This window comes from Dromiciops gliroides, chromosome 2 (assembly GCF_019393635.1).
Source record: "Dromiciops gliroides isolate mDroGli1 chromosome 2, mDroGli1.pri, whole genome shotgun sequence".
Lineage (NCBI taxonomy): Eukaryota > Metazoa > Chordata > Mammalia > Microbiotheria > Microbiotheriidae > Dromiciops > Dromiciops gliroides.
In genome coordinates this window covers 77,353,988-77,380,067 of record NC_057862.1, presented here as the reverse complement: position 1 = coordinate 77,380,067, position 26,080 = coordinate 77,353,988, and the positions used below count along the sequence as shown (strand labels likewise).

Sequence of the window (26,080 nt, the reverse complement as noted above, 5' to 3'; positions counted from 1 at the left end):
AGGTATGCTATAGATATTACCTTAAAAAACCATTTGGCTCAAAACATCGATGGACCATAATTGTAAGTACATGTTACTTCTCCCTTTAAAGCAGTGACCAAATGTGAGAACCAATTAAAAAAAAGACATATATTAAACGTGAGCTATACTTAAACACTATCATGAATTGACAAAATGGCACTATCATGAATTGGATGGCCTCAGAGGCCATCTAGTTCAACTGGAACTGGATGTAGAATCTTCCAAAAACATAACTAACAAAAGGTTATCTAGAGTTCACTTGAAAACCTCCTGAATAGGTCAATACAATAGGTCAGCTCCTGAATAGGCCTCATTTCCACATTCAGCTGAACTGCTAAAACAGCCTCCTAACAGGGTTGCCTGCCTTCAGTCTTATCCCTCTCCAAACTATCATTCACACAGCTGCCAAAGGAATCTTCCCAATATGAAATTTTAATAATAGAATTCTAGGGGGCAGCTAGGTGGTGTAGTGGATAGAGCACTGGCCCTGGATTCAGGAGGACCTGAGTTCAAATCTGGCCTCAGACACTTGACACTAGCTATGTGACCCTGGGCAAGTCACTTAACCCTCATCTCCCCACCACCAAAAAAAAAAAAAGAATTCTAATGACACTATTGCTTTGCCCCCACCAACTGTGCCTCCCTCCCTCCCTCCCCAGCCTTATTTCACATACTGCATATTCTACACCTCAACCAAACTGAATTATGTGTTCCTATTCCTTTTTCATTCTCACCCCAGGATTTACCTTGTACCATTTCCTGAAAACTCTTCTTCATCCCAAATACTGAAATCCTGCCCATACTTTAAATCCTACCCCGGATGTTCTCATTCTTTCAGCCTTTCCCTATCCCTTCTCATTTATAAATGATCTATCCTTCACTAGATTTATTTTGGGGGGGGGGTGGGGGAGGTTATTTTTGTTTTGCAGGGAAATGAGGGTTAAGTGACTTGCCCAGGATCACACAGCTATTGTCAAGTGTCTGAGACTATATTTGAACTCAGGTCCTCCTGAATCCAGGGCTGGTGCTTTATCCACTGCGCCACCCAGCTGCCCCCCTTCACTAGATTTATGCAGAGATGTGCTGGTAAATGTTCAAGAACCAGTTCTCCAGAAACAAAATCAGGATATTGTTAGACACTGCATTATTAACATTTTCTCCACTGTTTTTGTTAAGCCTAGATAACCAACAAAACAATAAATCAAGCCCTAATCTGTAGCACTTGCCAATTTCCTAAGAATAAAGCTCACCTTGAAAATTAGCAATCAATTTAGCAAAAGTGCTTTGCTGCTTCTATTGGGATCTCATCAACTGAAGCAGAGGACACTGCCATCATGGTGGCTGTTACTCAGGAAGCTTTACTTCCTCAAGACTGAGGACTACTTTCAATAAGGCTGCTGCCTGTCATAGAACCTTGAGGAAGGTCATGGAATCAGTGGCATAGTGAGGATTGGAACCCAGGTCTCCAGACAGCCAGTTCAGTGTCCTTTTCCACTAAATCGCGCTACATCATTTATGGTTTTGTTCATAAGTTTCTTTTTGACAGAGTATAAAAGTAGGTGACTTAATGTTAATGCACTGAGCTATTCCATGGATGGTTTTTCCTAGGTTTCTGGTGTGTGGGGGGTGTCAATTCAAAAGAAGCTATATCCCATAAAGGAAGTCTGAAAGGAAACTGTGCCTTAGATGTCTTTGACAAAGAGATTACACAGAATTAGAATTCACAAATAAAAAAGGACAATAGAAATATAATGCTGTATTACTGAAACCATGAAGCTGCATTCCTCCTCTTCCTCCTATTCTTTTGTAATTCTATTTGTTCCTGAACATCTGGTGAGCCTATAACCAATATGTAGGGCTCACCCCCAATGAAATTATTTCCCTCTGGGCAGGTTATTTAAATCTCCTATTATAATTATACTGATCAACACAATGACCACCTACAAATTAAGGACAATGAGGGAATAGACTCATGGTATAGAATGAGACATGGACTTTGGCCAATGTGGGAATGTTTTGGTCTTCACTATGCATATTTGTTCTTCCTCAGGGGGCACAATGGTGAAGGAGGATGTGGGTAAGAGAGAAAATAAATGCTTGTTATTTGAAAAAATGTTTTTATAAAAAATTATACCTTACTAAAGAAGGATTCTTGGCTGTCAGAACAAAGAATTCCACCGTAAAATCTTTACTATCTACAGTACTGGATCTTTTAAGTTCACCATAAAGCCAGCAAAAGTGTATAAGTGAAACAATGTTATTCTTCATTATATAGTGATGTTGTTCCCCAGGAGTTATGACTTTACCAGGTATGGTTGCCTGGTGCTATTTGTTGGTTTAATGCAAGTGACTACTATGAATGAAGCATTTGGGAAGTTGCATTCGCTTCCAGGCCATCCTGTTTAACTGCTGGTCTACCAGTCACTAACCTACTTACTCTGAAGGAAAGGCTTCTCTACCAAAAGGCTCTGGGTCATTCTTTTCTCATTTTCTTGTCTTCCCTTAGTTATGTGGGTTGTAACAAATATTTGAGATAATACTTTTTCTTTTCTTTTCTTTTTTTAAATTTTTTTGTTGTTGTTGAAGCAATTGGGGTTAAGTGACTTGCCTAGGGTCACACAGCTAGTAAGTGTTAAGTGTCTGAGGTCGGATTTGAACTCAGGTATTCCTGACTCCAGGGCCGATGCTCTATCCACTGCACCACCTAGCTGCCCCGATAGTACTTTTTCCAAATTAAATTGTATTTCTAAATTAACATTCATTTTTCTTCTCCTACCTCAATCTTCCACTCCAGGAAAAAAAGAAAAAGAAAGCCTTTGTAACAAATAGACATAGTCAACCAAAACAAATTCTCATGTTGGCCTTGCCCCAAAATATTTCTTATTCTGCATGCTAAGTCTGTCACCTCTCTGTCAGGAGGTGGGGAGTATTCATCATTGGTCCTCTGGAATCATGGTTGGTCATTGTATTGAACAGAGTTCTTATGTCTTTCAATGTTGTTATTATAGTATAAATAGCTGCTTTATTTAGAACTTTAAAAAATAACTCAGAGTAAAGAAATCAAAAGGTGAAGAGAAGTCTTAACTCACTGGAGAGACCAAATGGAAGACAGACAGACAGAGAGGAAGAGAGACAAATGTTTTATCCCCTCTTCATCATAGCCTTTGGTTGTTATTAATCTGATGCCATGCCACACTTCCTGGGCACTGAGGTCAATAATTTACCCTGAGTCAATCATTGTAAGAATTCTTCCCTTGTTAAAAGGAGAAACCCCCAGGAAGGAGAAGGAGACTCATTTGTCCTGGTGTGACGTTGGAATGTACCTGATTTACCCAAGGAATCCAGGGTTCTGAAAAACTCTTCTGCCTTTCTGACAATTCAGAGAAGATGGGCTTACCTTCTGAAAAAGCCTTCTTCACAGCAGCCACATAGGTTTCAGGCTCATCTTCACAAGTGAGTTCCTGCCAACAGGTCCAGTCCTCGAAGAACTCTGAGAAATCTTCACAGTCCTGCACTCCACAGAAGAGCTTTAGCACCCTATGGGGAGGGCACAGGGCTTTCTGAAGGCTGGAGAGCACATTGGGTTGATAAAAGTTCTGCACTAGTTCAAATGATAGGAGTACAATGATACACCGACTGTTGAGGAAAAGGGTCAAGTCTCTAGTGGGGATGGTAGCCCCAGGTCTCAGTTCATAGGTCAGGGTGTGCTGGTTCTGAACCTGCCAATATGAAAGGAAAAGATTCTGCAGATACTGGCACCATTCTTGGACATCTGGGCTGTAGACAATTAGGATATCACAGCCCTTTGGGCTTCCTGTAAAAGAACAAGACAATTTTACATTATTTACTTTGCAGGAAAAAAAGTAGCCAAAGAAATATCCAAAAATCGATAAGTGTTTATTGAATTACTCATCTTTGTCCAGGATTGTGCTAGTTACTCTGAAAGTAGAGGAATGTCAGAGAAGATGGCCCTTGCCCCCGAAGACTTTACAGTTGAGTTGGGGAGACTTGCCATACACAGACAAAATAATCCTAGAATAAAGTAGTATTGGGGTTGGACTATATGACCTATAAGGTCCCTTCTGGTTCTAAATCCAGGAATTTGCAAGTACTATTTCCTATCATGTCTAAAGATAAAAGAATCCAGTCCGAATTGGAAATCAAAGGAACGCCCATCAATTGGGGAATGGCTAAACAAGCTGTGGTATATGATGGTGATGGAATATTATTGTGCTATAAAAAATGACAAGCAGGATGATTTCAGAAAGGCCTGGAAAGACTTATATGAACTGATGGATAGTGAAGTGAACAGAACCAGGAGAACACTGTGCACAGAGACAGCAATATTGTTTGATGAAGAACTGTGAATGACTTAACTATTTCAGCAATACAATGATCCAAGACAATACCAAAAGACTACTGATGAAATATACTATCCACCTTCAAAGAAAGAACTGATATTGATGGAACACAGACCGAAACATGCTATTTTTCACTTTCATTTTTTCCTTTTATTCAAGTTTTCATACACAAAATGATAATATGGTAATATTTTACATAATTATACATGTATAAGCCATATCTGATTGCTTACCCCCTCAGGGATGGGGGGAGGGGAGAAAGGGAAGGAGGGATAAAAATTGGAACCCAAAACTATAAATAAAAATGTTTATTCATTTTTAAAAATTAAATTAAATTTTAAAAAAGAATCCATTCTGAACTGGAGTAGTCAGGGAAAGGCTCCATGGAAAAAGGTGGTACTTTAACTGGACACCAAAATGTGGGTACAATATGGATAGACTGGACAAGGGAATTTTTAAAATTTATTGATACATTTGTTTTGACATGAGACAATTGCCAAAGACCCTTATTAAGCATATGTTTTGTTCACAACTATTGGTTTTTCAATTGTTAACAGAGAGAAGGCATGTGTCCTTCAACTCTGATAGAACTAATCTGTTGGGGAATGGTAAAAGGATATGAACAACCCATTTTCAAAATGAGTGAAATAAACTATACCACCTGGAAAATGTTCAAAATCACTAATAATGAGAGAAATGAAAATTGATATGACTCTGAAGTATCATCCACTGGAACAATCAAGCTCATGAGGATGCTAAATGATGGGAAAACTCATTAATGAAGGGGCTAGGAGCAGGTCAACATGTTAATTTATGACTAATAGAACTGTGAATTGGTTTATCCAATCTGGAAAGCAATTTTGAATGAAACAATAAAATTACCTAGATATTTGATTATTAGGTTTATGTTCCAAGAAGTTATTGAAAGCAAGAAAAGACCAATATGTGCAAAAATGTCCATAGCAACATTATTTGTGATAAAAAAGAAAGATGAAAACAATATACATGATAAGGAGTTGGGGAAGAGGTCAAACAAATTATAGTATGAAAATTTAATGGAACCATTGGTGAGTTGTAAGGAATGAGGAATATGAAGAATTCAGAGAAAAATGAGAAGATATGTAGGAAGTGATGCAGTATAAAAATACAAGTCATGAAAGAAAGTGCACGATGGTAACAGCAATGTAAATAAAATCAGCATAGCAAGACAACAAAGCTCAGGCCTCATTAAAACAGTGCCAGCAAAGTCAAAGGACACATGCCTTCTTTCTGTTACCAATCAATAAACTGATAGTTATAAACAAAACATATGTTTTCTAAGAGTCTTTGGGAATTGTCTCGGGACAAAACAAAATGTATCAATAATTTTTTTTAAAAACCACCTTCCCTTATCCTATTTCCTCATACTGTATCCATGTTTTGGGATCTACTTAAAGTACCACCTCTTCCATGAAGCCTCTCCCTGACTGCCCCAGTTCAGACTGGATTCTTTTATCTTTGGACATGATACAATATAGTACTTGTAGGTTCCTGGGTTTAGAACCAAAAGAGGTCGTGTAGTACAACCCCAATACTATCTCATTCTAAGATTGTTTTGTGAGTGCATGCCAAGTCTCCCCAACTCAACTCTAAAGTCTTTCTGGGCAAGGGCCATCTTCCCTGGCATTCCTCCACTTTCACAGTAATTAGTACAAAGAATCTGTAGATCTCGATAATGAATGTTGATTCAAAAAATTAAATTTTAGATATCAGACTTTTATTAGTTATTTAATACAAAGATCTTCCCCAATTAACATATTTTCTTTCTTTTATATCTTTTCTTCCTTATTCTAGTGGCATTAATCTTATTTTATAAAAGCTTTAAATTTTATATGAAGCTAATCCTTTTATCTTTTATGATCCTTTCTATCCCATGTCTGATAAGAAATATTTCCTCTATCCATAATTGAAATATATAATGTGCCACTATATTTTAATATTTGTATAAATAAGGTGATTTTATTTACATATAATTTATCCATTCATAATTTATTGCGGTAGGGCAGCTAGGTGATGCAATGAATAAACCAATGGCTCTAGTGTCAGGAGAATCTGAATTCAAATTTTACCTCAGACACTATTTGTGTCACCATGAGGAAGTCACAACCCTTTTGCCTCAGTTCCTCCTTTGTAAAATGAGCTGAAGAAGGAAATGACAAACCACTCCAGGATCCTTGCCAAGAAAACCTCAAATGGGAAAGTTGGATAGGAATGAAATGATTGAACAACAATTTATTGTTGTATAATACATAAAATATAGATCTAAACCTATTTTTCCATTCTGCTTTTCCATTTTCCTAGTAGTCCTTATCAAATAAAGTCCTTCCCCCAGTAGTCTATGCTCTTGGGTGTACCAAATGCTAGTCTGCCATGAGCATTTGTTTCTATATTTTGCTTATTTCATCCATTCCAGTGATCAACTTTTCTATTTTTTAAATCCAGTACAAGATAGTTTTTTAAATTCCTGCTTTGTGGTATAATTTGAGATATAGGGACACAAAAGTCCCCTCCCCCCAACATTAAAAAAATTTAAATACCCCAGGTACCAGGTATTCTTTTTGGGGGGGGCAGGGCAGTGAGGGTTAAGTGACTTGTCCAGGGTCACACAGCTAGTAAGTGTCAAGTGTCTGAGGCTGGATTTGAACTCAGGTCCTCCTGAATCTAAAGCCAGTGCTCTATCCACTGCGCCACCTAGCTGCTCCCCCTTTTTTCCCCAGGTATTCTTGACACAATTTCTCCACATTAATTTTGGGGCTTTTGTCTAATTCTATAAAGTATAACTTTGGTGATTTGATAGATATGACACTAAACCCATAGTGTAATTTGGGTAAACTATCATTTTTACTTTGTTGATTTGGCTCAGCTATGAATACTAAATCCAATTACTTAGATATTTTATTTCTATAAAAATTATTTTGTAGTTACATTTATTTTTTAAAATCCTGTATGTGTTTTGGTAGGATTATTCCAAGAGATTGGATGCATTCTATTGTTATCTAAAATTGACTTTCTCTTCCTCTCCCTTTTTTCCTGGATTTTGTTAAAAACATAAAGAAATGGGATGAATTCTGTAGCTTTATTTTCTTTCCTGTTACTTTACAGAAATTAAATTGCATCAGTTAACTTTTCTGTTAGTTCCCCAAATAAACCATGTTTTCTGCAAGTAGACAATCTTGCTTCTTCTTTGCCTGTGTATAGTCTCAATTTCTTTTTCTTTTCTTATTGATATGTCATTTCTATCACTGTTATATATTAGTGGAGATAGTGGATACTCTTTTTTTTACTTCTAGGTATTATTGGAAATATCTTCCAATGTTCCTCCATTACAAATAATGCTAACTCTTGGTTTCACAGAGAACTTTTAATCTATTGAAGAAAGGGCATTTAATTCCTATGCTTTTTAAGTAAAATAAATGAGTGCCATGTTTTGTCAAAGGCTTTTTCTGTGTTTATCATATAATTGTGATTTTTATTGATTTATTAACATGAACATGTTAATATAACTTCTTTGAAAATATTTTATTTAACTTTTTGAATCAACATTCATTATTGAGAGAGATTTATAGATTCTTTCAGAGCAGTTAGTTTGGTGCAGTGGGTAGAATGTTGGGTCTAGATTCAGGACCAAATCATTCTCCTCAAATCTGGCCCCAGACATATACTAGCTGTGTGACTCTGGGCAAGTCACTTAACCCTGATTGCCTCAGTTTTCTACATCTGTAAAATGAGCTGGAAAAGGAAATGGCAATCTACACCAGTATCTTTGCCAAGAAAACCCCAGATGAGATAACAAAGAGCAGGACATGACTGAACACCAACAGATTCTTTGTTTGCTTTATTGCTCCCTGGTTCAAGTATCAGAACCATATTTATCTAAGGACAAATATGGTTCTGATATTTGAAGGTTTATGATGAATTTATCTTCCTTCTTCATTTTTTCAGACAATTTATATAGCTAAATGTGGTTTTTAAAATATTTTGTGGAATCCATTTGTAAATGAATTGAGACAAGGTTTCTTCTTCCCCATACTGCCAACCCCCATCACCTTTGGGAGTTAATTCATGGCTTACTAGATTTCTCTTTCTGAGGTTGGTTTCAATTCTCTACTTCTTGTTTTGTTGATATAAGTATTTTATGGTTTTATAATTATTCACCCATTTCATTAGAGTTTTCCATTTTGTAGTTATATAACTGGACATAATAGACTAATATTTCTTTTTGTTTCCTCTCCATTCTTGGTGAATTCTCATTTTTGTCACGCAAATTTAATTTTCTTCTGTTTTTAATCAAGCAAGCAAATAGTTAATATTCTATTGTTCTTTAAACAACTCTTAATTTAATACTTTATTTTAAATTTTGTTTAATCTCTTCCTTAATTTTTAAATGTATATAGTTGTGCTTGTTTGGGGTTTTTAATTTGTTGATTTTTGTAACTTTTTTAAAAAGTGTGTGCTTGATTAATTGATCATCTCTCTTATGTTAATATAGATGTTCAGAGGTATACATTTTCCTCCAAAGATTGCTTTGGCTACATTTTATAAGTTCTAGTACACTGTCTCATAGCTTTATTATTTTATTTAATATCTTTTATTGTTTCCATAATTTTACTCACTCATTCCTTCTTTTTGTTGTTGTTCAGTCATTCTCGGTTGTGTCTGACTCTCTCCATTTGGGGTTTTCTTGACAAAGACACTGGAGTAGTTTTCTATTTTCTTTTCCAGTTCATTTTACAAATAAGGAAACTGAGGCAAACAGGTTTAGTGACTTCCCAGGGTCACAAGTATCTGAGGCCAGGTTTGAACTCATGAAGATGAGTCTTCCTGGCCCCAGCACTCTATCCACTGGGCCACCTAGCTACCCTTCCCAACACTGGCTTCTCAAAATGAATACCAAGAAGTTGCCCACTGTTAAAAGTATATACAGGGGCAGCTAGGTGGCACAGTGGATAGAGCACCGGCCCTGGAGTCAGGAGGACCTGAGTTCAAATCCAGTCTCAGACACTTAACACTCACTAACTGTGTGACCCTAGGCAAGTCACTTAACCCCAGCTGCCTCACCAAAAAAAAAAAAGTATATACATACATACACACAAACACACACATATAGACATACATATTCCTATAATATCAGATCTCTGCTTTCTGGAAAATCTCCTACAGTAGGGGTTTCTTAACTTTTTTGTGTGTCTGGGGTCCCTTTGGCAGTCTTATGAAACCTATGGAAACATTCTAACGAGAATCTTTTTAAATAATTGAAGGAAATTCAACATTTCACTTAGAGGTTAATTAAATTTTTTTTTAAATAAAGATTTAATTTTTTTCCCATTCAAGTTCAAAGAACCTCTACAATCTATCCACAGGGATCCATAGGCCCCATGGACCTTTGAGGCCCTGTCATTGAGCCTTTAAAGGTATCACACATTTACCTTTTGTTTATGTAGTACAGACTAATGTATGGATGGATAAATAATTTTTTCTTATTATTTCTATCATCTTTTTTGTGCCTCTTCCAGTAAAAAACCATACTAACCTTAGGTTTACATGGTTATCAAAGCTGTTTTCTTGACAAACAGCTACAGAGTGCATCACAAGGATGCAAAATTACTGTCCAGTAATATTTTTATTTTCCTGCCCCTCAAGTGCTATCTCAGTGGGTCACCCTTTAGGCCAGGGTATTATTTTATATTCAGTGTGTTATTAAACAGCCAACTTCATGAGAAATTTGACCTTTAACTGGGGCATTTGTAAGTTATTCCATCTCACAATAACTTGAAATATAAAATGGCTAGTGTTGAGTCTGCTGAGAATTTGGGTCAAACTCTAAGAAGAAGGTCACCTTTAAAAGAATTTGATTTTTTCACAACTTCTTCTGATAAAGAGCTTGTAGATTTTGATATGCCATCCTCAAAATACCTTGGAGACCAATTTTTGAAACTCCAAGGAATACTGCTTCTTAATTCACCATATACAGATAGAACAAATATGGACAAGGTTCTGGTTAATTGTGTCCCTGAGCCAGAAATCAGAGGCAGCATGATCCAGCAAAACAGCAGAGGTCAGAAGACCTGGATTCACATGTCTTTTCTGCCAGATATTACCTGGGTAACCTAGAGCAGAGGTGCAAACTCCCACAGACTGAATGCCGCAGCAAAACTCCAAGTGAAGCCAAATCGGATTCAAATGAAATTGGGAAATTGTTCAACAAAATAAATAAAAATGCACTATAAGACAAATAATACTAGTTGGTGGTTTTCTAAGACAAAGTGCTATGGCAGGGATCTGTTTCTATTTAGGTTTGATACCACTGACCTAGATCACTGTGGGAAGAAGCCTTGTTAAGACTATAGCTGTAGTGGGGCAGCTAGGTGGCACAGTGGATAAAGCACTGGCCCTGGATTCAGGAGTACCTGAGTTCAAATCTGGCCTCAGACACTTGACACGTATTAGCTGTATGACCCTGGGCAAGTCACTTAACCCCCATTACCCTGGGGAAAAAAGAAAAAAGAAAAAAAGACTATAGCTGTAGATGATATGATGGTATACTTAGAGAATCCTAAAGAATCAACTAAAAAACTACTTGAAACAATTAACAACTTTAGCAAAGTTACAGGATATAAAATAAACCCACATAAGCATTTCTATATATGACCAACAAAGCACAGCAGCAAGAGATGGAAAGAGAAAATCCAAGACTATAGCTGTAGAGTAGGTAATAATCTGGGGCAATTAGGATAGAGCACTGGACTGGGAATAAGGAAGATTCATCTTCATAAATTCAAATCCAACCTCAGGCACTTACTAGCTGTGTGACCCTGGGCAAGTGACTTAACACTGCCTCAGTTTCCTCATCTGTAAAATGAGCTGGAGAAGGAAATGGCAAAATACTCCAGTATCTTTGCCAAGAAAACCCCAAAAGGGTCATGAAGAGTCAGGCAGAACACGACTAAAACAACCCAACAACAATTCCTTGGGTAAAAGGAGTTTCCTCTCTGAGAGCTTCCTATAACATTTAATTCATGGATCTGGTTGCCCTGTTCTTCTCCAAAACAATAAAAAGGCAGGGTTTAATACATAGATTTATTTCCATCAAAAACTATTAAAATGAAAAGTTCTTGCACATCTATACAGAAAAAAAATCTATCTAAAATGGCTTATTCTCAAGGTTCCAAGATAGCTGAGGTTTTACTATAGGATGATTGGTGTTAAATTCAAATGACTAGGAACCTATGTAACTATGGTGGGAGCATTTAAAAGGAAGTGGTTAACAAATCATACTAGCATTACAACTAACTTTTCCACCAGCCTGTCACATGATTTGGGGACAATTTACTCAATTCTACAATTAGATTCTTCCGTCACCTTCTTTGTCTCCCTGTGCTTTTGTTAGAGGCATTGGAGTAGACTTTAAAAAAAAAAAAAACAACGAGGAATTAAGGTCTTCTCATAATGGTTTGGATGATGTCCCAATGTTAGAGTTTAAAAGTCTATGTCAGCAAGTATCACTAGCATGGGGGATGTCCCATCCATTCACCATAATTCCCTTCCTTTAAACATAAATCACTTCCTTGAATATAGCAAGTCACTTCTTCTTTTCTATTCCATGGGTAGGGAAACAATAGTTTGGGGAAACCAGTGAAAGAAATGGAAGGAAATCTTATCCAAAAAACTAGTCATTCCCTAATTGATGTTCATCTCAGCTACATATATACTAAAATTAGAAAAATACAGATAAAAATAGCATGGTGCCTATGTAAAAATAGCACAAAAATTCATGGTGGTCTGTTTTTATTACATAAAATTAAAGTGTTTGACCAAAATAAAATCAATTCACATATAATTAGGAAAAAAAACAGTTTTTCTGACAGAGTTCATATTTTAAGGTATATTGGGAACTGATTCAAAATTTTAAGAATAAGAACCATTCTCAAGTTCATAAATGGTCACAGGATATGAATAGGCAGTTTTAAGAGAAAGAAATCCAAGCTATCAGTAGTCCTATGAAAAAAAATTTCTAAATCACTAATAATTAGAGATATACAAATTAAAACAACTGCAAGGTTCTAACTCATACTCATCAGATTGGCAAAGTTGACCAAAAAAGGAAAATGATAAATGTTTGAGGGTCTTTGGAAAATAGCTATGTTAATACACTTTTTGGGGGAGCAGGCAATGAGGGTTAAGTGACTTGCTCAGGGTCACACAGCTAGTAAGTGTAAAGTGTCTGAGATTAGATTTGAACTCAGGTCCTTCTGAATGCAGGGCCTGTGCTTTATCCACTTCGCCACCCAGCTGCCCCCTGTTAATGCAGTTTGGGTGGAGCTATGAATTAATTCACCCATTCTGGAAAGCAGTTTGAAACTATGCCCTAAAAGCTATTAAATTATAAGTAAATACTCTTTGATTTGACAATATCACGACTAGGTCTATACCCAAAGAGATGAAAGAAAGAGGAAAAGGATGAATATGTACAAAATACTTACAGTAGCTCTGTTTGCAGTAGCAAAAAAATGGAAATTGAGGGGATACCCATCAATTGGGGAATGGCTGAACAAATCATGGTATATGAATTTGATCAAATACTATTATGATGTAAAGTATATGAAAAGGATTGTTTCAGAGGAATCTGGAAAGACGTATGAAATGATGCAGAGAAAAGTGAGCAAAACCAGGAGAGCAATTTATAACAAGAGAGCAATATAATAACAACTATATTGGAAAGACAATACATTTTGAAAATCCTAGGAACTCAGATCAACACAGTGACCAACCACAATTCCCAAGGATCTTTGATGAAACAGGCTTCCCAACCCCTGATAGAGGTGATGGAGTGAGTATGCAAATTGAGATGTAATTTTCTGGGACATGGTCAATACGGGAACTTGTTTTGCTTGGTTATGCTTGTCCCAGGGGATTTTGTTTTTCTTGCTTTCTCATTGAGGGGCAGCGAGAGGTTAAAGGGAAAGAAGGCAGATCTTCACTTGAAAAAAAATTCATTTAAAAACAAGAGCTAAGGCTGTTGGTTTTCTCTTGAGGGAGCTAAATAGGTCTGACTGTAAGGGGAAAGATGGGTAGAAGCACAGTGGAAGGAGGCAGAAAAGAGTGAAAAGATTTTCTCTGATACTGCAGAATCCAAGAAGAGGAAAGGAAAAGTACTGAACTCATAACCTTTGTTTGGCATTTAAAGCCCTTCACAACCCACTTCCAATCTATAATGCCAGACTTATTACATGTGTTTCCCTTTTATTCAGACTACATTCCAAGCAAATTGGTCTTCTTGCTATTCCTCACACACAATATTCCATCTCTCTCGTTCATAGTTTTTCACAGGCTGTCCCCCATCAATCAATAAGTATTTCATAAGCTTCTTATATGTGCCAGGGATTGTGCTAGGCACTGGAAATTTGTTGTTTCTGTTCAGTCCTGAAGTCATCTCCGACTCTTTGTGACGCCATGGACCATCCTGTCTGAAGAATTTTCTTGGCAAAGATACTGGAGTTGGTTTGCCATTTCTTTCTCCAGTGGATTAAGCAGAGGTCAAATGACTTATCCAGGGTCACACAGCTACCAAGTATCTAAGGCCAGATTTGAATGTAGGTCTTCCTGACTCCAGGCCCTGCATTCTATCCACTAAGGCATCTAGCTAGGCAAAAATAAAAAAGTCCCTCCTCAGAGAGCTTACACTCTAATGAGGAAGACAAAAGTATGTGCTTTTCAGAAAAAAAGACTGCTTTCACAGTTTCACAGTTCCATAAAAGTAAACAATTTTGGAGCAGCTAGATGGCACAGTGGTTAAAGCATTGGCCCTGGATTCAGGAGTACCTGAGTTCAAATCTGGCCTCAGACACTTAACACTTACTAGCTGTGTGACGCTGGGCAAGTCACTTACCCCCAATTGCCTCACCAAAAAAAAAATATCATTGACAGAATCATTATTAGGGGCAGCTAGGTGGTACAGTGGATAGACCACTGGCCCTGAAGTTGGGAGGACCTGAGTTCAAATGTGACCTCAGATACTCAATAGCTGTGTGACCCTGCTCAAGTCACTTAACCCCAATTACCTTATCTATCCAGGGCCATGTCCACTTGTCCTGATATATATCTTTTTTTTTAATTATCATAAATTTTTACTTAAAGTTTTGAATCTAAATTCTATCCCCCCTTTCCTCTCTCACCTCCCCCCTCCCTGAGGAGGTAAGCAACCAGATATAGGTTATACATGTACAATTATCTAAAGCATTACCATATCAGTAATTTTATATGAGAAAACTTAAATAAAACAAAATAAAATGAAAGAAAGTGAAAAATGGCATACTTCAGTCTGTGTTCAATCAATATCAGCTCTTTCTCTGGAGGTGGATAGTAAACTTCATCATTAGTCCTTTGGGATTGTCTTGGATCATTGTACTGCTGAGAATAGTTAAGTCATTCACAGTTCTTCATCAAATATCACTGTGACTGCACACAACATTCCCTTGGTTCTGCTCTCTTCACTATACATCAGTTCATACAAGCCTTTCCAGGCCTTTCTGAAATCATTCTGCTTGTCATTTTTTATAGCACAATAATATCCCATCACCATCATATACCACAGCTTGTTTAGCCATTCCCTAATTGGCATTTTTTTGATTTCTAATTCTTTGCTACTACAAAAAGAGCTGCTATAAATATTTTTGTACAAGTTTTTTTGTCTTTGGGATATAAAGCAAGAAGTGGTATTTCTGGATCAAAGGGTATATACAATTCTATTGCCCTTTGGGCATGGTTCCAAATTGCTCTCCAGAAGGGTTGGATCTTTTCACAACTCCAGCAACAGTGGATTAGTGTCCCAGTTTTCCCACATCCCCTCCAACATCTAATATTTTCCTTTTTTGTCATATTAGTCTCTCTAATAGGTGTGAGGTAGTATCTCAGAGTTGTTTTAATTCGCATTTCTCTGATCAATATTGATTTAGAGTATTTTTTATATGACTATAGATAGCTTTGATTTCTTTGTCTGAAAACTGTCTGTTCACCTGATAGATATCTTACCACTGGACCCAGATGGCTCCGGAGGAGATGGTGAGGCTGGTAACTTTGCATAACCCTGCCTTACTTAAATCCAATTCACTGCAAGTCATGACATCACCCCAATGTCATGGTCCTCTTCAAGGACAAACAACGACAACCACAACAACTCTAGCTACTTCCAAAGTCCAGATCCCAGTTCAAAGATTATTGCCAGTAAGTGGTTAGTTTCCTCTTTCAAGCAAAAGACCACTAATAGACACAAAACCAAGGTTATCAGGTAATCTCAGGACACAAAGAAGAGAATGAATTATAGCATGCCAATACTGTCCTTGGGATTTTCTTGGCAAAGATACCGAAGTGATTTGCCATTTCCTTCTCCAATGGGTTAAGGCAAACAAAGGTTAAGTGACGTGTCCAGGATTACACAGCTAGTAAGTGCATGAGGCCGGATTTGAAATTCAGGTGTTCTGACTCCAGGCCACCTACTGAACCACCTAGCTGCTGGGTTTAATGCATAGTAAGTAGGTGCTTAATAAATGTTTCATTGATTGATTGATCTTTTGCAAATTATAATTTCTGCAGCCTTGGAGGAGAATGAAGAAAATATTTTCTACCCATTTTACAGATTAGGAAACTCAGTCTCAGACAGGAAAGTCAATAGGCTAGCAAACAGCCAGAGGTGGGATGATGGGATCGCTGAATTAGAGCTGGATGGTAACTTTGAGATCTTCTAATACTACTCTTTCATTTTACAGATGAGGAAACTGAGGCATAAAGTGTTCAAAGGTTACAAAGGATTCCAACCCAGATCATAGAGCTGGAACTGGTTAGCAAACATTTATTCCATACATATTACATGCCAGGCACTAAGCTAAGTGTTGGGTATAAAAAGGACAAAAGACAGTCCCTGCTCTTAAGGAGCCTCACAGTCAAATGGGGGACACAAATGGAAAAACAACAATCTACAAACAAGACATAGACAGGATATATTGGAGGTAGTCTACAGAGGAAGGGAGCTAGAAGATACCTCTTCAAGGTATCTGGAAAGCGTCCTTAAAGAAGGTGAAGCGGGGGCAGCTAGGTAGCTCAGTGGATAGAGCACTGGCCCTGGATTCAGGAGGACCTGAGTTCAAATCCGGCATTAGACACTCACCACTTATTAGCTGTGTGACCCTGGGCAAGTCACTTAACCCCCATTGCCCCACCCTCCCCCCCAAAAAAATTGCCTTAAAGAAGGTGAAGTTTTAGCTGGGACTACAGAGAATCTGGAAGCAAAGAGGCAGAAGTGAGGAGCAAGAAAATTCCAGGCATAAAGGACAGCCAGTGAGAATTCCTGGGGTAGGGAAATGGAGCGTCTTGTTCGAGAAAGATCGAGGATGCCAGTGTGGCTGGATTGTAGAATGGGGGAGGAGGGGAAGCTGGGGCATGTAAGGTGTAAGAAGACCGTAAGGTGGGAAGGACCTTGGAGGCCATCATGCCCAATAGCCTCCCCTTCCTCATTTTCCAGACGAGGAAACTGAGGCACAAAGAGGTTAGGTGACTTGCCTGGAGGTGGGGGTGTCACATAACTAATAAATGTCTGAGGCGGAATTTGAAACTGGTGCTCAGTCGATTGACTATGCCATGCTGCCTTCTTTACCTCGCATGGAACTTCCTCTAAGCCCAAGAGAGAATTCTTGCCAAATAACACAGAGCTATTCTGACTTCTCTTTCCTCTTGCTTAACGTAGCATCAGTCTACGCAGGTTACTAGAGTTCGGAGAACGAACAAAAATTTAGGCATAACGAATAAAAATGGGGGGGGGGGTGTTAAGCGGAGAGGGATGGGTAAAAAAAAAAAGGCTAAAACAATAAACCTCAGACAAACAAATGGAGAGTGGGGTCAAGGCATCTGACAAGTCCGGGAAGAGCTCGCTAAATAAACAGTCGATCTTGGCTGTTGAGACTGTGCAGGTGGCAGGTCCGGGGCGGGATGGAGAGAGAAGTAGGGGTTAGCAAGGCGACCAAGTTGCCCAAGAGAGCGCACGCCAGGTCTGGGGAAGGGTAGGCGGCTCCGTGGGCTGTTGAGGAGGGCAACTTGGCTCCGGACAGGGAAGGACAGCTGTAGTGGGGCTCCGAGGACGTGGAAGCAAGGGACTGACCTGAGGTTGCCATGGCAGAGGCTGGAGGGGAGCCCGGCTCACATCCCTGGTCGTAGCACCCCCCGTAGTCCTGCCGAGGGCGGGGACGAGGCGAGGGAGAGGCAAGGAGGTTCCAGCTGCTGTTCCGGGGACTCCAGCTTTGGGGTTGGGCGGGAGCGGCGCTTCCTCGGAGCTGTCGCGGGGCGGGGGGCGGAGGGACTGACCCGCCCCGCCCCGCCCCAGTGGGCTGGCGGCTGCGGTGGCCCCGGCGTCTGCTGGGGCAGCTGGGCAGAAGAGAAGCCCAAAGGGGCAGCCCAGCTGCCTCTCTCCGCAGGCAGGCAGCACCACCTGGAGTTCGACGCCGTTGGGTAGGGGAAGTGAGAGTTGGGGGGCCGAACCAGGAATCTCCTTCCTCCTCTCGGACACAGTCCTCCCCCCTCCCCCCCCATGACATCCTCTGGCAGGCTATAGTTGGGGCAGAACAGGACAAGCCCTACTGGATGCCCTCCCAAATCTCCCCTACCACAGGGTGGACTGCGGGAAAGGGAGAAGCCCAATTCTGCCTTGGGAATTGGGGGCAAGGGGTTCAGGGTATGTACATGAGCACCAGCTGGCAAATACTCCTTCTCCCTTGGGGTTACCTCCCTGAGTCAGTGCCCTAGACAGGAAATAGATGGGGAAGGGTGGGGAGAAGAGGAGAAAGAGTAGGGGCGACTCTTGGGAACTGGTGGTCCCCCAAGGGACGGCTTTGCTCTTGAGTTCTCTTCAGATACCTTTTTGCAGACTCCGAAGGGACTTGGCCCCTCACTACATTTCTCCTTTTCTCCTCCTCCTAAGTCTCTTTTCCCTCCTGCCCCATCACCCTTGAACATCAGACTACAGCAGGCTGAACATTAGCACCAAGACATAAACAGAGGAAACTGTGGGTCGTGGAAGGCAGTGGCACGGTTGAATGTCATATATTGTTGTTGTCGGTGGTGGTGATGGTGATGGTTGTTGTTGGTGGTTGTCCTTTGTTCTAGAAGAGGACCAAATGACATCAGGAAGGTTATAAAGTACGGGAAAGGAGTAAGGTGTAAGATTAGAAAGGAAGGGGCCAGAATATAAGGGGCATTAGAAGCCAATCAGGATGGGGCAGCTAGGTGGTACAGTGGATAGAGCACCAGCCCTGGAGTCAGGAGTACCTGAGCTCAGACACTTGACACTTACTAGCTGTGTGACCCTGGGCAAGTCTCTAAACCCCAATTTTCTCACATAAAAAAAAAATTCAAGCAGGATTTTATATTGGATCTTGCAGGTAATAGGGAGGCACTGGAATTTATTCAACAGGAAGTCAGCAAGCACTTAAGGAAAACCGTTTTGGTGGCTGAGAGGAGAATGGACTGGAGAAGGAGATTGTTGTGGTTTGTCCTTCATTCTCAAAGAGGACCATGATGGATGTCATGACCTGCAGTGAATTGGATTTAAGTGAGGAAGGGCAGTGCAAAATCACTAGCCTTACTCTCTCCTCCCCAAAGAAGGAGAAATGAAGCATGGACACCATCCAGAAGCATCCAGGTTGGAAACAAAGCGGGTTGTCACCAGGGCTTCTTCAACTTCTCCCACTTGGGACCCCTTTTCACCAGAGAAATTTTTTGCAACCCCCAGATATATAGGTATATGAAATAGGTATACATGACCTTCTACTGTTGCCATTTTTTTGTGTGACTTCCACTTTCAGTCATGGGACCCCACGCGGAATCAAGACCCATAGTTTAAGAAGCTAGGATCAAGAGGATATTTATATTCCCTGGATTCTTGGGCTCAGGGTCCTGAGTTGTTTAAGAGGAGGTGGTAGTATCAATGGCGGTTGGTGGTTTTGCCCACCTGGCACATGTTGCCTCCTATTTTTCCCCCTCCTGGAGTCTTCAGTTAGTGCAGCTTGCCTAAGGAAACATATCCTCCAATGTTAGAGTTATGCTTGCTTCCAGCCGCATGCTTTAGCTCTCACTTTTCAGAAAATATTCTGGCCCTAGAATCTTAATTCTCCATATTATCTTGTAACCGTCAGGGCAAGATCACAACCTATGGCTCTCGAGCCAGAGGTTACCTCTCAAAAGAAGGACCGTTCCTACATGGTATTATATAAGATGCCTTCGTTTACCCTTCATCTACCCCCCAGCCACCCAAAGAAAGACCAAGTCCTCTGCCACTTCATATAGCATTGTCCTCTACCTAAGCCTGACCTGCGGTTTTCACTCTGGAGGTGTTGGATTACAAAAGTAGTCATGTCGCTAGAAAAGCCTTCTCCAAATGGTCATACTTGGGGGCAGCTAGGCGGTGCAGTGGATAAAGCACCAGCCCTGGATTCAGGAGGACCTGATTTCAAATCCGGCCTCAGACACTTGACTTTTACTAGTTGTGTGACCTTGGGCAAGTTACTTAACCCTCATTGCCCCACCCCGCCCCCAAAAAAGAATGCCAAATTTCTGGGAGACAAACCCTTCACCTTAACACATACCAATTAGCAGAGTTTGGATTAATTTGGATAAAATGTCGGGGCTGAAGTCAGGAAGACTCATCTTCATGAATTCAAATATGACCTCATATACTTACTGGCTGTGTGACCCTGGGCAAGTTACTTAACCCTGTCTGCCCCAGTCCCTCACCTATAAAATGAGTTGGAAAAGGACACAGCAAACCATTCTAGTATCTTTGCCAAGAAAACTCCAAAGGAGGTGATGAAAAGTCAGATACAACTGAAATGACTCAACAACAAAAGTTTGTTGTAACTTTCAAGAGAAGAATGTCGGACCTTGAGGATATGGGATTCTGGCTTGTATGTGTTATTGGAACAGAATGGGCAAAGATTCTTAAGGACCCTGCCAAGGAAGGGTAGGCCTAGATAAGGACATCACAGTTAGGGAAAGAAGAAAAGAAAGAATCAAGCATTTATTAGGTACCTACTGTATGATGGGAACTGTGCTAACTGCTTTACAAATATTATCCCATTTGATCCACACAATTCTGGGAGGTAGGTGCTATTATTACCCCTATTTTATAGTTAAGCAAATTGAAGCAGACAGAGGTTAAATGACTTGTCCAGGGTCATAACACTTGAAAGTGTCTGATGCCAAATTTGAACTCAGGTCTTCCTGACTCCAGATCTAGTGCTCTACTCGCTGGGCTGCCTAGCTGGCTTTGGTATCTAGAGCAGAACCTGGTGGGGCAAGGCTTTTATGTGTACATAGTTCTCCAGAATCAACAATATTTGTAGATGAAGGTAAAAAAAAAATCTGTCCTCTCTCCATTAGATGAAGTCTCCATCCATACACATAATCATACTATGGTTCTCATCCTTAGGCTTCCTGTAGTTATGGATCCTTCCTCATGCCATATGGCAATGCAACAATTGTCAGGCTCTGCAAAGTGAACTCTGAGAACACCTGGGGGGTCTTCAATAGGACCCACTCCATTCTTCTGCAGCTTAGCAGGCGGATGCAGATGGTGACTTCATTGGTGCATGGAGCCGTGTCTCCACGTCCTCTTCTCCTACTTCTGTCTTCCTTCATCTCAAGTTCCCTGAAGCAGAAAACCCAGGCAAACATGATAAAGAAGTTAGGACTTAGCCTCTCAACCTCATAATTCAACTGTGAAAGTTAAAGGGCCAAACATGTATTCTCATTGAGTCTGAAGGTCTAGAATTACTGGCAACCTTCATCATTGTTATTTGTCCTTTGTTATCAAAGAGGACTGTGACATCAGGAGGTGATATTATGACTTGCAGTGAAATGGATTTAAGTGAATCATGGCCGTGCAAAGTCACCAGTCTCACTCTCTCCTCCAGAGCCATCTGGGTCCAGTGACAAAATATATATCAGGACAACTGGAGATAGCCCTAGATATTTGAGGCAACTGGGGTTAAGTGACTTGCCTAGGGTCACACAACTAGTAAGAGTCAAGTACCTGAGGCTAGATTTGAACTCATGTTCTCCTAACTCCAGGGCCAGTGCTCTATCTACTATGCCAACTAGCTGCCCTAGCATCCTTCAAGGCTTAACTAAAATCCTACCTCCTATTTGGAAACCTCCCTGATTGCCCTCACTATTAATGCCTCTCCCCACCCCAAAATTGCCTCATATTTACTATTTGTGTGTATGTGTGTGTATATATATATGTATATATGTATGTATGTATATATGTGTATGTGTATTGTTTATACTTATAGTTTACATGTTGTTTCCCTCAATAGAATAGATGCTTATTGAGGGCAGGTACTGTTTCAATTTTGTCTTTGTATCCTCAATGCCTAGCATGTGTCCTGGTACATAATAGGTAGTTCATAAATGCCTGATGATTGATAGAAGGGTCAATATGGTTCCATGGAAAACAAACTTGTCTTTTTAATCTTCTCAAACTCTCATTCATAAATCACTTCTTTGAAATTCCAAAGCCTTATAACATGACAGAGAACAGAAAATTGTTTTTAATTTCAGGTCACATGTTAGTAGCCAACAGCCCCCCCCCCCCAAAAAAAAAAGTGGTTGGGGGGGGGGGACTTGTCATGGTCCAGGTAGAGCATCTTACTTTTCAAAGATATATATCCTCCTGGAAGCACTAGAATAAATTGGTTGGCTGCAAGATAGACCTGTAAGAACTGGAAAAAAAATTCTAGAAACTATTTTTGAAAAATTTTTTAATAAACATTTTTATTTAAAGTTTTGAGTTCTGAAATCTATTCCTCCATTCCTCCCTCCTCTCTCCCTCTATGAGGTGTTAAGCAATCAGATATAGGTTATACATGTGCAATTATGTGAAAAATTACCATGTTAGTCATTTTGTATAAGAAAATGAATAAAAGAAAAAAAATGAAAGAAAAAAGTGGAAATAGCACACTTCAGTCTGTATTCAAACAATATCAGTTCTTTCTTTGGAAGTGGATAGTGTGTAGAAACTGTTTTTTAATTGACTATTTCATTGAAAATTTAAGTATAACCGATGATAAGTTATTATTTCTGACAGTAACAAATTCAGCTAAATTCAATTCAGTAAACATGCCAAGTACTATACTAGGTATTGCTGAAAAAAAAAAAAGTAAAAAAAAAACCATCAAGCAGTCCTTGACTTCAGTGAGCTTACAATCTAATGGGAAGATAGAATGTGTACCTGAGTATGATATAAGAGAGATTAGGGTAAAGGCAAAAGAGGGGCCTAGACAAAAAGCAATTAAAAATGTGAGGAAATAAGGATTATTTTTTGCTAGTGAGGAGATCAGAGCAGGCCTCATGGAGCATGTATCTCTTGATCTGCTCCTTGAAGGGGAAAAAGGATTATAAAAGGTAATGATAAGGAAGGGTTGCTTTCCAGGCCTCAAGTGCATCCTCCTAGATTACAGAAGCAGAGAGGTACAGGAGGAGGCCAGTAAGTAATTAGGAGCCCAGTTTTGGTTGGAATGTAGAATGTGTGAAGAGAAGTAAAGGGAAATAAGTCTAGAAAGAGAGAAGATGGAGACACATTGTGGATGGTTTTAAATGTCAGCCTAAGGATATTATGTCCTATCCTGTATACACTAAGGTATTTGAACAGGAAGGTGACATTGTTAGACCTTCACATTAAAAGATTATTTGGAGCCAAGATGGTTGAGTACAAGGCATCATCAACTCAGCTGAACTCTCCTAATGTTCTCCTTCAATGTTAAAATAATGCCTCAAATAGAATTCTGGAACAAAAAGTCAGAGTGTGACATTTTTCCAGCCCATAGTAACTTAGGAGGTAAGCAGGAGAGGTCTGTGACCCAGAGCACAGGACACACTGAGGCCACACCAGCAGCAGGCCATGGAGGCAACTTCACCTTTGGGAATTCTCAACCCACTGAAGAAAATAATTCCTTAAAAATTAGAATTGGAGGGGAAAGCTAGGTGGCACAGTGGATAAAGTACTGGCACTGGATTCAGGAGGACCTGAGTTCAAATAGGATCTGAGTTCAAATCTAGCCTCAGATACTTGACACTTACTAGCTGTGTGACCCTAGGCAAGTCAATTAACCCCACCCCCCAAAAAAATTAGAATTAGGCAACTGGAAGCTAATGACTCCATAAGATATCAACAAAGTCAAAAGAATTTTAAAAAAGAAAGAAAATGTAAAATTTCTTCTTGGAAAAACAATTTAACAATTGTTAGGCTACCTGAAAGCCATGATCAAAGAAAGATCTGAGACAGCATATTTTACTGAATTATCTAGGAAAACTGATATTGTAGAATCAGAGGGTAAAACAGAAATAGAAAAAAATCCACCAATCACCTCCTAAAAGAGATCTCAAAATGAAAACTTCCAAGAAATATTATAGCCAAATTCCAGAATTCCCAGGTCAAGGAGAAAATCTTGCAAGCATCCATAAAGAAACAATTCCAATATTATAAAGCTACAGTTAGGATCATACAGCTTCCACATTGAAGAAACAGAGGGATTGGAATATGATATTCCATAAGGCAAAGGAGGTAGGATTCCAGCTAAGAATAATAATACCCAGAAAAATTGAGTATAATCTTTCTTTCTTTTTGTTTTTTTGGTGGGCAATGAGGGTTAAGTGACTTTACCAAGGTCACATAGCCAGTAAGTGTTAAGTGTCTGAATCCGAATTTGAACTCAGGTCCTCCTGAATTCAGGGCTAGTGCTTTATCCACGGTGCCACCTACCTGCCCCTTGAGTATAATCTTTCAAGGTGATAATAGATTTTTTTTCTGAAATAGATGACTTTCAAGCATTCCCAATTAAAAGACCAGAGCTAAATAAAAATTTTGACATTCAAACACAAAACTCAAGAGAAGTATAAACAGATGTGATGTTTAAAATCTATATTGTGGTTGCCTTAAATTAGAAGCTTCAGCACCAGTCTTTGGGCATTAAACATTTATTAAAGTATACAGGTATTCACATGGAGTTCAGAAAATTAAGAAAAGGCCTATCTAGCCTAGAGTTCTAGCCTGGTCAGGTTCTTCCTCAAGTCTTCTGCCAGGAGCCTGCTTGAATCACAAACTCTCTAGCAAGCTGATTGTGGAAGCTTTTTATAGGTCTGGAACAGAGGTGGTCCTTACACACTACTTCAAGCTGATTGGTTGGCATCATCCAAATCCATTGGTTTTGAAGGTGTTCTCAAGTTGAGTTCACAGTCTAGCTTCTGAGAACAATACCTTCTTAAGGGCTAGCCAGGTGTGATTACAATCTAGTTAACTTGAAGTAGGCTAATCAGCAGTCAGTTACTCTCACTTGATTCAATCAGTCAAGATTAATCTCCAGGTGGGTCTTTGAGTATCTTCTAAATCCCATTATTTCATCACACAGATAAACACGAAAGAGAAATCATAAAAAACTTAATAAACTTAAACTGTTTATATTCTTATATAGGAAGGTGATACTAGTAACTTCTAAGACCTTTGTCATTATTAGGGCAGTTAGAAGGAGTATACATAGACAGGGCATGGGTGTGAATTGACTTTGATGTTATGACCTCAAAAAAATTAAGGGGTGAGAAAGAGGGATGCACTGGGAGAAGGAGGAAGGGAGAGGAAGAATGGAGGAAATCATCTCACATAAAGGAGGTGCACGAGGAAGAGCTTTTACAATAGAAGGGGAAAGGGGGAGGGAGTGGTGGGCAATGCTTGAACCTCACTCTCATCCAAACTGGTTTTAAGAGAGAATAACATATGTACTCACTTGGATATAGAAATCTATCTCACCCACAGGGAAGTGGGAGGAAAAGAAGATAAGAGAAGGGTCATGGCTGATAGAAAGGGTCGTGGTCAGAAGCAAAACAGGATTTTGATGAGGGACAGGGTAAAAAGAGAGAGAAATAAGGATAAATAAGGGAAAATAGGACAAAGAGAAACACACAGTTAGTAATCATAAATGGAAATGGAAATGGAAGGAAGTCACTCATTAAATAGAAGCAGAGGGCAGAATGGATTAGAAACCAGAATCCAAAAATATGTTGTTAACAAGAAACATACCTGTGGGAAGCTAGGTGGTGCAATGACTAGAGCACTGGCCCTGGATTCAGGAGGACCTGAGTTCAAATCCAGCCTCAGACACTTGACACTTACTACCAGTGTGACCCTGGGCAAGTCACTTGACCCCAATTGTCTCACCAAAAAGAAAAAGAGAAAAGAAACATACCTGAAACAGAGACATACACACAGAGTAAAAATAAGGTCAGAATCTATTATGCTTCAGCTGAGGTAAAAAAGGCAGGAATAGCAATAATGATCTCAGACAAAGCAAAAGACAGAATAGATCTGATTAAATGATATAAGAAAGGAAATTATATCTTCCTAAAAGGTACCATAGGCAACAAAGTAATATCAATACTAAATATACATGTGCCAAATGATATGGCATCCAAATTCTTAAAGGAAAAGTTAATTGAATTACAGGAGAAGAGAAGTAAAATATACTAGTGGGGGAATGTAACTTCCCCTCTCATAAATAAATAAATCTAACCATAAAATAAATAAGAAAGAAGCTAAAGAAATGAATAGAATCTTAGAAAAGTTGGAT

At 39.4% G+C, this 26,080-nt stretch overlaps 1 protein-coding gene across 1 annotated transcript in view; it reads right to left on the bottom strand.

The window, feature by feature from the left end:
• PIK3AP1 (phosphoinositide-3-kinase adaptor protein 1) overlaps window positions 1-17,683 on the bottom strand; it is a 133,894-nt gene extending 116,211 nt beyond the window's left edge. The window contains exons 1-2 of the mRNA XM_043990352.1: window positions 17,569-17,683; window positions 3,419-3,835 (exon numbers count right to left, since the gene is read on the bottom strand). Of these exons, the coding sequence (XP_043846287.1) occupies window positions 3,419-3,835; window positions 17,569-17,581 (430 nt within the window). The 5' untranslated portion in view covers window positions 17,582-17,683. The remainder of the gene's footprint in view (window positions 1-3,418; window positions 3,836-17,568) is intronic.
• Between the last annotated feature and the right edge of the window lie 8,397 nt (window positions 17,684-26,080).